At 39.4% G+C, this 15,631-nt stretch overlaps 1 protein-coding gene across 1 annotated transcript in view; it reads right to left on the reverse strand.

Moving 5' to 3' along the window:
• LOC140727581 (uncharacterized) overlaps window positions 1-15,631 on the reverse strand; it is a 167,282-nt gene that overhangs the window by 11,562 nt on the left and 140,089 nt on the right. The window contains exons 7-8 of the mRNA XM_073045104.1: window positions 10,788-11,110; window positions 6,276-6,375 (exon numbers count right to left, since the gene is read on the reverse strand). Of these exons, the coding sequence (XP_072901205.1) occupies window positions 6,276-6,375; window positions 10,788-11,110 (423 nt within the window). The remainder of the gene's footprint in view (window positions 1-6,275; window positions 6,376-10,787; window positions 11,111-15,631) is intronic.

Here is a 15,631-nt window from a genome sequence, read left to right on the forward strand (position 1 = left end):
TGGATTAGCTGTAAATAGTACTCCAATTTAAAAATGTGCTTAAGAGCTCTGCTTTCAGATTTTTTTTTCTTCAGCATCACTGAATACACAGATAATGAACTGAGCATTCATTGCAAACATATCATTTCTGATAAAATTAAGTATGGCTGCAATGGTACAATTACTGTGCATTAAGCCCAAAACACTGGAGTGATAATGCGAAGGTTGGTAGTTTCTTGATTAGTAATGGTGTCAAAGGTTATGGGGAGGAGATAGGAGATGGAGTTGAGGGGGATAATAAATCAGCCATTATGGAATAACAGAACAAACTTGATGGGCTGAATAGCCAAATTCTGCTCCTATGCCTTATGCTACCTTATTGAGATTCATTTACTTGCAGGTATTTTCAGGAAAAGAACCAGGGGAAAAAAAGCAGATTAAGAAAAGGGTTAGAGGAACTAACTAACATTTAATGCACTTGCACCTACCTAATCATACCCTACTATTTTCTGGCCTGTTTCATGGAATATAAACAGAGGATTCTGGTTAACTGGGACATATCACTTTGATCCAATTAAGTGGCTGCCCCAATTAGTTGAAGTTTCATGAAAATAGTTAAAAAAGGTATAATAAAATTGAACTACCATTTAACTGAGAAACAAATCACATATTGAAGTGAAATATGGAACAGATTAGAACACTACAAATACCACTACAGTACTATAAAACTGTATTAGTTCCAAACAGTCGTCACAAAGGAGCTCATCCAGCATGTACACTGCTGTGTTCCTTTTATTGACTGTAAATAAACAAAATCAGGGCAAACTGCATTGCCTTCATGCACAGTCGATATTTTTCAAAATATCAAAACCCGCTACTTCATGATTCTCCGACTGTCAGCCCATAATGCAAGCAAACCCAATTAGCACTATTTTAAAATTGTTTGCTCTGGTGTCTAACGGCCACACAATTGCACACGACTGATACTAGTTAGAAACTGTTCGACAACAGTCTCTGGCGGTTCCAGGGTAATAACTCTTTCTGAAGCTGGTGGTATGGGACTTAAGCACCTCTGGTTGTTGAGAGTGAGAAGCATTCACTGAACGTTTTTGATGAAATACGCAATAGAGAAAGCTGAGCATCAGTAGATTTTGGGTAATTTATTTGTTCATGTTCTATATATTATTTGTTTACATTTTCTAATTATTTGCATGATTTGTTCTTTTTCAGACACAGATGCTTATTGGTCTTTGTTGTGTGTTTCTTGTGAATTCGAGTATGTTTCTTTGTTTTGTGGGAGTCTGCAAGAAGATGAATCTCAGAGTTGGATATGGTAGACATACTTTGAAAATAAATTTGCTTTGAACGTTGTTTTGGAATAACATTTTTCTTGTGTCCTTCCAGTTTCTGTCCATTATTAATTACATTTGAAGCAGCGTGGATTTACTACCTTTGTCAACAATTTACTTCCTTTTTCACCATTAGCTGTTGTTTTCAACCAAGTTAGCTACATTTTTCAACCACTGCAGTTCTTATGGTGCAGTATATCCCAAAAACCTCCAGGATTTGCTCAAAGCTTCAGAGAAGAAACACAATTATAAAGCAGCACAGTATGTGACAAGGCAAAGATGTAGAAAGGAAGCAGAAGCTGTTGTGGATCTCTTGTACCTTCTGCCATTGTCCTTCTAAGTGACAGTGGTGGCTTTATGAGATACTATCAAAGGAGATCTGGTAAGTTGGGGCAGTTCATTTTTCAGATGATACACATTAACTAACATTCAGTGGTCCAGAGATGGAGGAAGTGATTGGTGAAGGTACTAATTAATTTCATCAGGGAAGTGGCAAGTTTGCATCACATGCCTCAGCTGTATTGTTAATGCTGGAAAGGCTTTGGGAAGGTATTAAGCGAGTCATTCTCCACAGAATATCAACCTTCTGACCACCTATTGTGGCCGTATTCATTTGTCGCAGGTGAGGATTTATGAATGAAACTGAACATGGCAGAACTATCACCATATATCTGCATTTCTGGAAGGAAGGTCATTGATACAATCAATTGAAGATTGTGGTCAATTTACTTTTCAATGAATATGTATTATTCTGTATGTTGGTTACTTGTCGGTCTTTGTGTGTAGTTTTTCATTGATTCTTTATGCTACTGTGAATTCCTGCAAGGAAATGAATCTTAGTGTAGTATATGGTGACATATGAGAATAAATTTATTGAATTTTGAACTTTGAACTCAACTTTGAATAATGGTTGTAGTGGAAAGTTACCATTTGAAAAATATGGGTAATTTGATCTAGTGCTTTGAGTCCTGCATCCCATCCCTCCCACTCAGCATAACTAACACTTGAGATTAGGAAGGTACTCTATATTGGATGGTGGTGTGAAAACTGTTTTACTTGAATCTGGCTGGAAATTACTTCTGAGGGCAATTAAATATTTATCACTTTCATGTATGTGGTATCATTGAAAGTTGCGACCATGTAGGAACAATAGTCTCCTTCAGGGAACAGAACCTAGTGAAGAAATTTTTTGTGTTTGTCTCTGTTTCAAGTATTTTAATTCCATGTTTAATAGATAACTAAATTTTAATTTCCCAGTTACCTATGTGGTAGTCAGACTCATCTTTTTAATAATTGATTTGGAATTCTAATTATTAGTCCAGCTGCATAATTATAAGTCCAGCTGCATAATTATAATTATAGGGTATTTACAATTAAAGCCTGTCATGGAACTGTACAGAACAGTGTTTTAAATGCATTATTTCAATATGATCGACAAAGCTAAATTTGGTTGATATACACCAAGGCTCATTTTACGTTCAAGATTAAAGTATATAGCTAGCACACATTAACTAGTGGACATGTACTCTGAAACTGAACCTTATAGTTCAAAGTATATTTATTATCAAAGTTGAGATGTGTCTTCTGGCAGGCGGTCATAAAACAAAGAAATACCAAAGAACCCATTTAAAGAAAAAAACCCACACAAAACAATCAAACCTGCAAAAAAAAAAAACAAAAAACAAATCACAGCAATAAAAAGAGAAAACTATAAACAGAACATTAAACATCAAGCTATAGAGTCCCCAAAAATGCATTCACAGCCATGTGCCTCTGGGTTAAGTGAAGCCTGTCCAGGTGCCAATGGCTGCAGCCACAGCTACCGCGTCAGTAAATTCACTACTGTGTGTCAATGGCTGCAGGTCTCAACCACACAAATAAAGCATTTAACAGTAAAGACACTAAACATGAAATTGCAGCCAGAAGTGGGTCCATCACCATGAGCTGCCAAGGCAATTGGACCTTCCAGCCTGGGAACCAAGACTGCAGCACCTTCCGCCGGCAACACTGAGTAGGATACCAGTCAAGCACAGGCAGGTGGCACTGAACACCCATTCGTTTTCCATTCTCATTGAACTTAATCTGGCTCAACGCTTTACTCAGAGTGGAGCAATGGAGCCAACCACGGGTTTGTGCTAGGTTGTGCTATTAGGAATAAACACAGCCACCCCCAGCTACAGCCACAGCTGTATTCCATGCCGAATCCCCCAGGAAATCACAGAAGCGCCAGATCATTCAGTTGTCCCAAAAATATATTGTTTGCAGCCTGTAACTTCCCTTTTTAACAATCACAGTTCAGAAGTATATTTAGAAGACGAGTATCCAGAGTTTTGTAAACTGTCTGCAAGATGTTGCCGTTGAACATTGGTGCTATCTTGCCGGAATACAATTATATGTTAATTATTCACTGCATATGCTACTGGATAAGTTAGGGCAGGTTGCCTTGTATAGGAATGTCATGAGTTTGAGAAAGGCTATTGAGATGGAGAAAACCATACAACACAGCAGCATAATTTTAAATGAAAGCATTCAAAGTACACAAAGTAAAATTATTTTTCATCAGCTGAAGGTCCAAAAAATGATTAGCAGACAAGTCCAGAGGACAGAAAATATTCAAGGCAACCTCAATATAATGGTCAAATGATAGACATTTACAGCAGACATTTCTGGGGAATTAAATTTCGGCCAGGTCTTGGTACACCAATCAAACATTTTCGTACCAAGATCTCAGTATCTTGAATTACCTTTCGAAATGTTATTTGAAGCAGAACAGTCCAACACCAAAAGGCTTAGAAAGCTTGTTGTTTGATTCTGTACTGTTATAATCTATTTGTGATCCGTGTACTAGAAACAATGGCATATGAAAGAAACCCTCATGTTTATGATCCCTCAAAGTCGATTACTTCAAAATTAAATAAATCTGGAAGAAATTTTGCAACATCCAAATTTTCTATTTTAGAAGAACATTTTCCATTTTTTAAACTATATTTAATAGAAAGCCAATAAATGTAACTAAGAAATATCTGTTCTTTTAACTGTTCAAATGTGGCAAGATAAAAAAATCTAATTATTTCTTTAAATATGTTTAAAACTTCGAGTGTAAACGTGCAACTTTACACACAAGCAACACACACAAAATGCTGGTGGAACACAGCAGGCCAGACAGCATCTATAGGGATGGGGTAAGAAGGGGAGGAGGGGCATTAACAGAACTTAGAGAAGTCAATGTTCATGCCATCAGGTTGGAGACTACCCAGCCTGTATACAAGGTGTTGTTCCTCCAACCAGAGAGTGGCTTCACCTTGACTATTAACACCCCTCCTCCCCTTCATACCCCATCCCTGATATAGTATTTTTCCCCCTCTTTTTTCTCTCTGCCCATCACTGCCTGTTCTCCATCTACCTCTGGTGCTCCCCTCCCCCTTTCTATCTCCCGAGACCTCCAGTCCCATGATTCTTTCCCTTCTCCAGCTCTGTATCACTTTTGCCAATCACCTTTTCAGCTCTCAGCTTCACCCCACCCCCTCCGGTCTTCTCCTATCATTTCGCATTTCCCCCTCTCCCTCCTACTTTCAAATCTCTTACTATCTTTCCTTTCAGTTAGTCCTGACGAATGGTCTCAGCCCAAAACGTCGACTGTACTTCTTCCTATAGATGCTGCCCGGCCTGCTGCGTTCCACCAGCATTTTGTGCGTGTTGCTTGAATTTCCAGCATCTGCAGATTTCCTTGTGTTAACTTTAAACACAAGGTAGATTTCAGTTGCCAAAATAGTCTAAAACAATTATAATCTTTTTTTTTTTTAAATTTTTTTTATTAGTTTTTCAAAACATTTTACAAAATTAAAAACCCCAAATCCCAATGAGGAGCATTAATACAGTGCAAGATTAAGCATACAATAACAATTTGCTACAAAGGAAGAGAATTTAACAAAAAAGCACCTAATTAAAAGACAAGTGAGCTTAGTGTCCTCCCCAAGCCCCACAACACAAGAAAAAAACAACAACAACAACTCCAGACCAACCACCACACAGTATAAAGAGTACAAGTCCGGACAGTCAAACTCCCAGACTGTGAATACACTTAGCAACAGAGGATAATAATGCCTGCTACCAGAAAAAAAGGGAGCTGAAAGCAAGGGACCGAAAAGAAGAAGAAAAAAGAAAAAACCCTAGTCAAGAGGAAGGCTATGAAAGTACTCGATAAAAGGTCCCCAGACCTTATGGAACTTTAGATCCGAATTAAGAACTGAATAATGAATTTTTTCGAGGTCCAAGCAGGCCATAATGTCGTTAAGCCATTGTGCATGAGTGGGCGGGGCAACATCTCTCCATCTAAGGAGGATCAAGCGTCTAGCCAGGAGAGAGGCAAAGGATAGTATTCGGCATTTGGTCGGACCCAGACATAAATCTGTCTCGCCCCAAAAACTGAGCAGAGCAATTAAGGGGTTAGGTTCTAGGTGCTGATTCAGAATACCCGATAATGTAGTGAAGACATCTTTCCAGAATTTCTCCAAGCTAGGACAGAACCAGTACATATGGATGAGAGAGGCCACGCCCCTCTTGCATTTATCACAGAGCAGACTAATGCCAGGGTAGAATTGAGATAGTTTAGATTTAGACATATGGGCTCTATGAACAATCTTAAACTGTAAGAGGCAATGGCGAGCACAAAGGGAGGTTGAGTTAACCGATTTGAGAACTGAGTCCCAGCTCTCCTCGGATAAGGAGATATTTAAATCCTGCTCCCAGGCCATTTTAATTTTATCCACAGAGGCCCGTCGTAAGGCTGCTAGTTTATCTCGGATAATTGAAATTAAACCTTTACCTAGTGGATTAATGGAAAGAAATAGGTCCATAGCATTTTTCGCAGGCATTTCAGGAAAGTTAGGAATTAAAGGAGCAGTAAATCTATTTTTTTAAGATAGAAATCAGACTGATTGTACTTACCTTCTGTAGTCAACCCTCCACGGACTACAATGTCCTTCAGTCCAAGCAAATTACCGCAGCTTAATGATTTTAGGATTTCCGAACATCCTCTTCTTTGGGTCTGTAGAAAAGACGACATGATTTTTCTCTCTCCTAAATAAAATCGAAGGTCAGCAAGAATTTAGAGTCAACTCGGTTAGAAGATACGCAGTAATCTTGCGGTGACCTCAGATTGGCTTCGAAAGCATCAACACATCAGTCAATGTATTCGGGAAATTACATTGAAGTGAAACAATCAAAAGGAATAAGGGAAAATCGAAACTGATATAAATCGGCTAATGTAACCAGGAAACGCTTTGAGATGTAAAGCTACAGAAGTCATAGCTCCTTCCTCGCTGACAGGGTTCAAACAGGCTAAAGATTATTAGCCTACCCCTTATTCTTAAACCGTGGCCTCTGGTTCTGGACTCCCCCAACATCACGAACATGTTTCCTGCCTCTAGCGTGTCCAATCCCTTAATAATCATATGTTTCAATCAGATCCACTCTCATCCTTCTAAATTCCAGTGTATACAATCCCAGTTACTCCAATCTTTCAACATATGACAGTCCCGTCATTCTGGGAATTAACCTTGTGAACCTACGCTGCACTCCCTCAATAGCAAGAATGTCCTTCCTCAAATTTGGAGACCAAAACTGCACATATTACTCCAGGTGTGGTCTCATCAGTACCCTGTACAACTGCAGAAGGACCTCTTTGCTGCTGTACTCAACTCCCCTTGTTATGAAGGCCAACATGCCATTAGCTTTCTTCACTGCCTGCTGTACCTGCATGCTTACTTTCACAGTGACTGTTGAACAAGGACACCTAGATCTCATTGTACTTCCCCTTTTCCTAACTGGACACCATTCAGATAGCAATCTGGCTTCCTCTTCTTGCCACCAAAGTGGATAACCTCACATTTATCCACATTAAACTGCATCTGCTATGCATCTGCCCACACACCCAACCTGTCCAAGTCACCCTGCATTCTCAAAACATCCTCCTCACATTTCACACTGCCACCCAGCTTTGTCTCATCTGAAAATTTGCTAATGTTACTTTTAATCCCTTCATCCAAGTCCAGGTACACTACATCCAGTGGATTTTCCTTGTCCATTTTCATAGTTACATACTCAATAAATTCCAGAAGATTAGTCGAGCATGATTTCCCCTTCGTAAATCCATGCTGACTTGGACTGATCCTGTTGCTGCTATCCAAATGTGCTGTTATTTCATCTTTTATAATTGACTCCAGCATCTTCCCTACCACTGATGTCAGGCTAACTGCTCTATAATTCCCTGTTTTCTCTCTCCCTCCCTTCTTAAAAAGTGGGATAATATTAGCTACCCTCCAATCCACAGGAACTGATCCTGAATCTATAGAACACTGGGAAATGATTACCAATGAGTCCATGATTTCTAGAACCACCTCCTTAAGTACCCTGGGATGCAGACCATCAGGCCCTGGAGATTTATCAGCCTTCAGTCCTATCAGTCTACCCAACACCATTTTCTGCCTAATGCGAATGTTTGTGTCTTCCTTAGTGAAGACAGATCCAAAGTACCTGTTCAACTCATCTGCCATTTCCTTGTTCCCCATAATAAATTCAACTGTTTGTCTTCAAGGGCCCAACTTTGGTCTGAACTAATTTTTTCTTCTTCACAATACCTAAAGAAGCTTTTACTATACTCCTTTATATTCTTCGCTAGCATACCTTTGAACCTCACCTTTTCTCCCCGTATTGCGTTTTTTAGTGATCTTCTGTTACTTTTTAAAAAGTTTCCCAATCCTCCGGCTTCCTGCTCATCTTTGTTATGTTATCTTATTTTTATACTGTCCTTGACATCTTGTCAGCCACGGTCACCCCTTACTCTCCTTAGAATCTTCCTTCCCCTTTGTAATGAGCTGGTCTTGCACCTTCTGTATTATTCCCAGAAATACCTGCCATTGTTGTTCCATTGTTGTGAATAGGGAACACAAATATATCAGAACAGATTAAAACTAGCAAAGCAAAGGAAGGTTTAAGATAATCTCCTGGGCAAGGATCCTAACATCTCCTGATCCCACTCCCGTCTCAGCTAAGACCCCAGGTGAGAACTCCTGCTCAGGTACCACCACCTCTCCTCATCAGCTCCTTGCCTCACACGCTTCTGCTAACACTCGTCCTCCCCTCACTTCTCCAAGTCCCCCCTCTTTCCACCGCCTCACCTCCCGATTCCTCCAATTCACTGCCCTCTTCTGACCCCATGCATGACCCTGTTGTATCCCCATCATCCCCATCCCCTGCCGTCCCCTGTCCCACCTGCTTCTCCCTGTGAGGCACAATATCCTGTCCTCAGCACGGTCTCATCTTTGTTTTCCCTATTTTCATCCATTTCCCAGCACTCAAATACACGCAAGGGGTCTGGGGACAAGCATTACATCTGTCCCTATACCTTCTCCCTATCATCCAGGGCTCTAAACAGCCCATGCAGGTGAGGCTGTCTTTCACAGGTGAATCCTGTGGATCGGCATATGGGAGGGAGATTGAAAATGCTGATTATTATAATATGAGGAATCCGGAGATCCATGAGCCAGTCCTCATCATGGGATCAGAGGTGAAGACAGTCAGCAACTTTAAAGTTCACGGCATTATCATTTCAGAGGATCTTTCCATTACGAACAAGGCAGCGCCTCTACTTCCTTCAACACCAATGCCCTTGAACAGAAAGCGTACAAAAAGTAATGGATACAGCCCAGTCTGTCACAGGTTCTCAATATTTAATAATATATTTTTTACCTGCAACTGTTTTTTGCACACTTGCTGTTTGTCAGATGTATGCAGCTTTTCCCCAATTCTATTGTCCTCTTTTTTTAAAATTTATTACAAATACAAGAAAATGTATCTCAGGGTATTATATGGTGACATATATGAACTTTGATAATAAATTTATATTAAACATCAACTTCGGTGTTACGTATTGCATCTGATGCTCCCATTGCCGTTTCTTCTACATCAATGAGGATGGACGCAGATTGGGGGACAGCTTCACCAGCACTTTTGCCCCACCTGCCCAACAGGCAGGATCTCACGATGGTCAGCCATTTTAGTTCCATTTCCACACTGACATTTCTGAGCACAACCTCCTCTGTCAGGTGAGAGCAAATTAGAGAAACAGTACCTTGCATGCTGCTGGGACAGCCTCCAATCTGGCAGCATGAATCATAAATTCTCAAGCTTCCATTAATCACTCCCCTCAATCTCTCTCCCCCTTAATTTTTTTTTCTTTTCTCTCTTCTAGTGACCTAATTGGCCTCCATAACTCCATACCTTGCCCCTCCTCCACACTCTTCATTATCCATACACTGCTCTCAATGGTCCTTATGAAGGGTCTAGGCCCAAAACATCAACTGTTCATTTCTTTCCATGTATAGTTCCTGGCCTGCTGAGTTCCCCTCGCATTTGTATGTATTATGTAGTTAAGGTGCATTCCACACTTTGATGTTTAATATTCTGTATGTTTAAAGCTTGCTTTTGTGAAATGACTTGTTCTTTTTAAAAAAAAATCATAGGTTGGGTGTTTGATAATTCTTTAAATAGGTTGCATGATCGCTTTTTCTGTGGCAGCCCGTGGAAGAACAAACCTCAGTTGTACACAGCATACATACTGTACTGTGGTAATAAATGTATATTGATACTTCAAAGCTTGATTTCGTACTTCACTGCATTTGTATTACTACATTTGGTGTTTTCTTCTAATTGAATTCAACATAGCAATAAGATTTTACCAAATGACAGAATAATGCCATTCAGGCTCCACTTAAGAGCAATTCACCTAGTCCCCAGTAAGTAATACTATCCAGTCTTTTCTCTATGGCCCATTAAATTCATTCCTTTTAGATACTTAACCAGCTCTTTATAGATCTCTGGAATTAAACCTCTATCTACTATCCCTGTCAGTGTATTCCAGATGCTAAACACACTGTATAAAATTCTTTCCTTTTAAGTTTACTTAGAAACAATACCCCAATGATGAGTTAGCAGCATTTATATTATGCTTTACATCACAGTTCCAGATACCCATCAACATTACAAATCTAAGTGCAAATCAGTTCTGAGCCAAGTGAGGAAAGAATATAAAGACATTAAATATGGTAAAAATCATTTTGCCACACTAATTTTATCCATCATTCTGTTACATCAACTCGATTTTCATCCCATTTCACAACTCTTTCTTTACATTCCCAAAAATTAATCTGATAACAACCTCCATTTCATATATTAAGGGGTTCTTAAGAGAACACTTTCTTGTGAAGTACAACTATTGCAACAATTTTGTCTGAGTTATTTTTCTGGATAGCATTTTGAGTATTATGGTTTTCAGCTAATGGAAAAATATCTTTCAAGTCGACGAACACTGAAAAATCATCAAGAAATTCTAATAGTTTGGAGGCAAGAACATTAAAATCTCCACATGCAGATAAATATCTTCTGATGCACATAAATTACCTGTGAAATTACCAACTCCGTGGCTGTTGCACCTTGTGGTGGATTCAGTATTTGTCCTCGCCTTCGCAGTTGCTCCTCTTGTCCTTCCATTGATATCAGGTGCAGGAATTGCAGATTGGTTTCAGCTGTTGATGGCTCTCCATTCGTTTCTGTTATACTCCAATAGGTCAAAGCGTAATCAATAAGTTGCTGTTTGTCCAACAATGGAGAAAGCTCGAAACCTTGTTTATTTAGGTACTTCAATATATCCTCATGCAGAACCTTCCTGCGTTTTAGGAGCTCTTCTGCATTTTGGCTGTGGTTCAGAATGATACCGATGAGGTCTGCAAGAAAGTTCAAGAATATGTAATTTATATGCACGTAAATGCCCTAGTAAAATAAGAAATTGTGAGTAAAATAATTAATACACTAAGGTAAATACAAATGAGAAATTAAGCCGTTTCTCTACTGCAACTAAAAATAAATAGTGATTCTGAGGGAGAAAAATGGCCACAGTTGCCCGGTTTGCTGCCTCTTACTCAGGGGTTGAGATTCAATACTGACTTCCTCTGCTGTCCATGCAGTCTGCACTGTGACCAAGTGGGTTTCTTCCTGGAGATGGATTTCCTTCCAAATTCCACGAGACTAAAGGCTGATGGGCCACCGTAATGCATAGGTAAATGGAGGAACTTAGGAGCTGAAGGGAATGTGGGTGGTTTAAAATAGGATTAATGAGTGTAAATGGGTACTTGAGACATGTGAGGTGAAGAATTTTTTTCTTTTCTGTATGGCATCCATTATGCTTAATGACACAGACAGACATTTTAAAGCAACACACACAAGGAACTCAGCAGGTCAGGCAGTAGCTATGGAAAAGAGTAAACAGTCAGCATTTAGGGCTGAGACCCTTTATCACAATTGCAAAGGAGTAGGAGTGAAACAGACTATGAAGATGGAGGGAGGAGAGGAAAGTGATAGATGAAACCAGGAGAGGGGGAGTGAAGAGCTGGGAAGTTGATTGGTGAAATAGATTAAGATTCAGAGTAAAGGGAATCTGATAGGAGACGACAGAAGATCATGCAAGAGAGGGAAGGGGAGGAGCGGCAGAGGGAGGTGATTGCAGGTAAAGAGATAAATTGAGGGAGCGAAACAGGAATAGAGAATGGTGAAGCGGGGTGTAAGGCAATTACCAGAAGTTCAAGAAATCATGTTGGAGGCTATCCAGACAGAATATAAGGAGTTGCTCCTCCAACCAGAGTGTGGCTTCATCGCTGCAGTGGAGGCGGCCATAGACTGATATGTTGGAATGGGAAAAAGTAGAATTGAAATGGGTAGCCACTAGGAGATCCAGCTTTTTGTGACAGACAGAGCAAAAGTGCTCGGTGAAGTCGTCTCCCAATCTACATCGGGTCTCACCAATCTACAGGAGGCCACACCAGGAGCAGCAGACGCAGCATATGATCCCAACAGACCAACTGGTGAAGAGTCGCCTCACCTGGAAGGACTCTTTGGGGCCCTGAATGATAATGAGGGAGGTGGTGTCCTCCCTCTCATAATACTAACATACCATTTACCTTCCTGTTCTCCGATTACATCCACTGGCTTTCAGTGACATGTGCACAAGGACACAAGGACACCGAGCTTCCTTTGAACATTAATACCATCCAATCTCTTGCTTGCCATTTACACAATACTGTATTTCTGTTTTGTGCACTAAAGTAAATGACCTCATGTATTTTCCACATGATATTGCATACCCTCATCCAATTCATTCAGCTTGTCCACATCTCCCTCAATTCACTTTACTCCACCTCAGTACTCACAATACCACTATATTTTGTATTAATAGGAAAATTAGAAATTTGACATAACACTCAAGCCAAATTACTCAGGTAGATTGCGAAAGGCTGGATTCCACATCTCTGCCTTATTCTGCTCGTCACAGACTGTTAATCTGAAGTGGTTCTGTTTATTCCCATCATTTGCTTTCTGTTTAATAATATATTTCAGCATGATCCCTCCAATTCCATATTATCTACAGCTTTAACAACCTCCTGCACGGGACCATATCAAAATCTTCCAAGCAGCTAAATACACCATGTTTGCTGGCTCCTGCTCATCTATTCTACTAAACATGTCCTCAAAGAATACTTCAGCATTTTTCTTTCCAAGATTCACATTAATTCTGCCTATTTCCATTATAGTTTATTTGGAAAACATTTAAACCATTAATATTCCTTATTGATTCGTGTATATACTGTTTCTGTATATTCCAACAACATGGTTGTATCTCCCATAAAATAGCTTAAAAAATTGATTCTGAATAGGGCATACACAAAATAAAACTTATGGTAAACTGCAGTGATTAAAATGATCTATCGTGGTATCATGTGTCCCACAGTGAGAAAGGGTGACTTCTGACTGTGAAACTTCTCACTATCTGAATGCCCAGAGCATCAGGCTTCCTTTGAAGAGTCTTGAGAGACTATTTTATCCATGTTGAGAGTTCTGAGAGTCCTCTTTAATAAAGTAGGTTGGGAAAGGGGTGACTGCATATGCCACAGACAGAAGTGCAAAACCAGTCTTCACCTTCACCAGATTTGTGGAATAGCTGCAAGTGGTTTCATAATTTAAATATGCACATTAGAGTCTGCTTTCAGAGTTTCTCTTCTGCACCACTGAATACATAAATGAACTGAGCATTCACTGCAAATACATCCTTTCTGATAAATCCAATATATTGGGTTTGAAGCAGAAATGATAGCTTCTTGATTAGTAAAAGTGTCAACGGTTATGTGGAGCAGGTAGGAGAATGGAGCTGAGAGGGATAATAAATCAGCCGTTATGGAATAACAGAACAAACCTGATGTGCTGAAAAGCCAAATTCTACTCCTATGTCTCGTTACCTTCTTGAGATTCATTCACTTGCAGGCAATTTCAGGAATAGAAGCAGAAAAGAAAGGCATGTTAAGAAATGGTTAAGAGAAACAAAGAAAAATAGCATCTACAATGATGAAAAAAATTGAAGGGCTCCAATTGCACCATTTCCAAAGTAATTTTTCAGGTTAGGAAAGGTATTCAGCACTAACATTTAATGCACTCACACCTAACTAATCATACCCTATATTTTCAACCCTATTTCATGGAATATAAACACAGGATTCTGGTTAATTGGGACACATCAGGCTCAATACACTTTCATCCAATTAAGTGTCTGCACCAATTAGCTGAAGTTCCATGAAAATAGTTAAGGTATAATAAAGCCAAGCTACCAACTAAAAATGATGCATTTAAATAAAATACAGAACAGATTAGAACTCTACAAATACCACTACAGTATTATGAAACTGTATCGGTTGCTAATAGTTATCACAAAGGAATTCATCTGACAAGTACGCTCATTTTATTGACTAAATAAAAAAAATCAGTGCAGACTGCATTGCATTCACTGCCTCCCTGCATAGTCAAAATAAAGCAAAACTCACTGTCAGCCCATGATGCAAGCAAATGCAACTAACACTATTTTAAAATAGTTTGCTCTGGTATCTAATGGCCACACAATTGCACACGACTGATACTAGTTAGAAACTGTTCAACAATAGTCTCTGGCAGTTCCAGGGTACTAACTCTTTCTGAAGCTGGTGGTATGGGACTTAAGCACCTCTGGTTGTTGAGAGTGAGAAGCATTCACTGAACGTTTTTGATGAAATACGCAATAGAGAAAGCTGAACATCAGTAGATTTTGATTATTTGTTCATGTTCTACATATTATTTGTTTACATTTTCTAATTATTTGCATGATTTGTTCTTTTTCAGACACAGATGCTTATTAGTCTTTCTCCTGTGTTTCTTGTGAATTCGAGTATGTTTCTTTGTTTTGTGGGAGTCTGCAAGAAGATGAATCTCAGTTGGATATGGTAGACATACTTTGAAAATAAATTTGCTTTGAACATTGTTTTGGAATAACATTTTCCTTGTGTCCAGTTTCTGCCTATTATTAATTACACTTGAAGAGGTGTTCCTTTGTCAACAATTCACTTCCTTTTCCCAACCATGTTAGCTACATTTTTTCAACCACTGCAGCTCTTGTGGCGACTGGTATCCAAAAAGCTCCAGGATTTGGTCAAAGCTTCAGAGAAGAAACACATTAATTATAAAGCAGCACAGTATGTGACAAGGCAAAGATGTAGAAAGGAAGCAGAAGCTGTTGTGGATCTCTTGTACCTTCTGCCATTGTCCTTCTAAGTGACAGTGGTGGCTTTCTGAGATACTATCAAAGGAGACCTGGTAAGTTGGGGCAGTTCATTTTTCAGATGATACACATTAACTAACATTCAGTGGTCCAGAGATGGAGGAAGTGATTAGAGAAGGTACTACGGTAATTAATTTCATCAGGGAAGTGGCAAGTTTGCATCACATGCCTCAGCTGTGTTGTTAATGCTGGAAAGGCTTTGGGAAGGCATTAGGCGAGTCATTCTCCACAGAATATCAACCTTCTGACCACCTCTTGTGGCCGTATTCATTAGGCCAGCTCAGTTAAGTTTGCAAGATGTTGACGGTGAGGAATTTAATGAAAGTAAGGGAGTTGACTGACTGTTTTACTAGAAATGATCAGTGGCATTCACTTCTCTAATGCAAGTAGAATTTATGAATGGTGCTGAGGTTTTGTCGCAGGTGAGGAGTTATGAATGAAACTGAACATGGTAGAATCACCATCTTATATCTGCATTTCTGGAAGGAAGGTCATTGATAAAATCAATTGAAGATTGTGGTCAATTCACTTTTCAATGAATATGTATTATTCTGTACATTGGTTACTTGTCAGTCTGTAGTTTTTCATTGATTCTTTATATCTTTGTTCTACT

This window comes from Hemitrygon akajei, chromosome 5, assembly GCF_048418815.1.
Source record: "Hemitrygon akajei chromosome 5, sHemAka1.3, whole genome shotgun sequence".
NCBI classification, from domain to species: Eukaryota; Metazoa; Chordata; class Chondrichthyes; order Myliobatiformes; family Dasyatidae; genus Hemitrygon; species Hemitrygon akajei.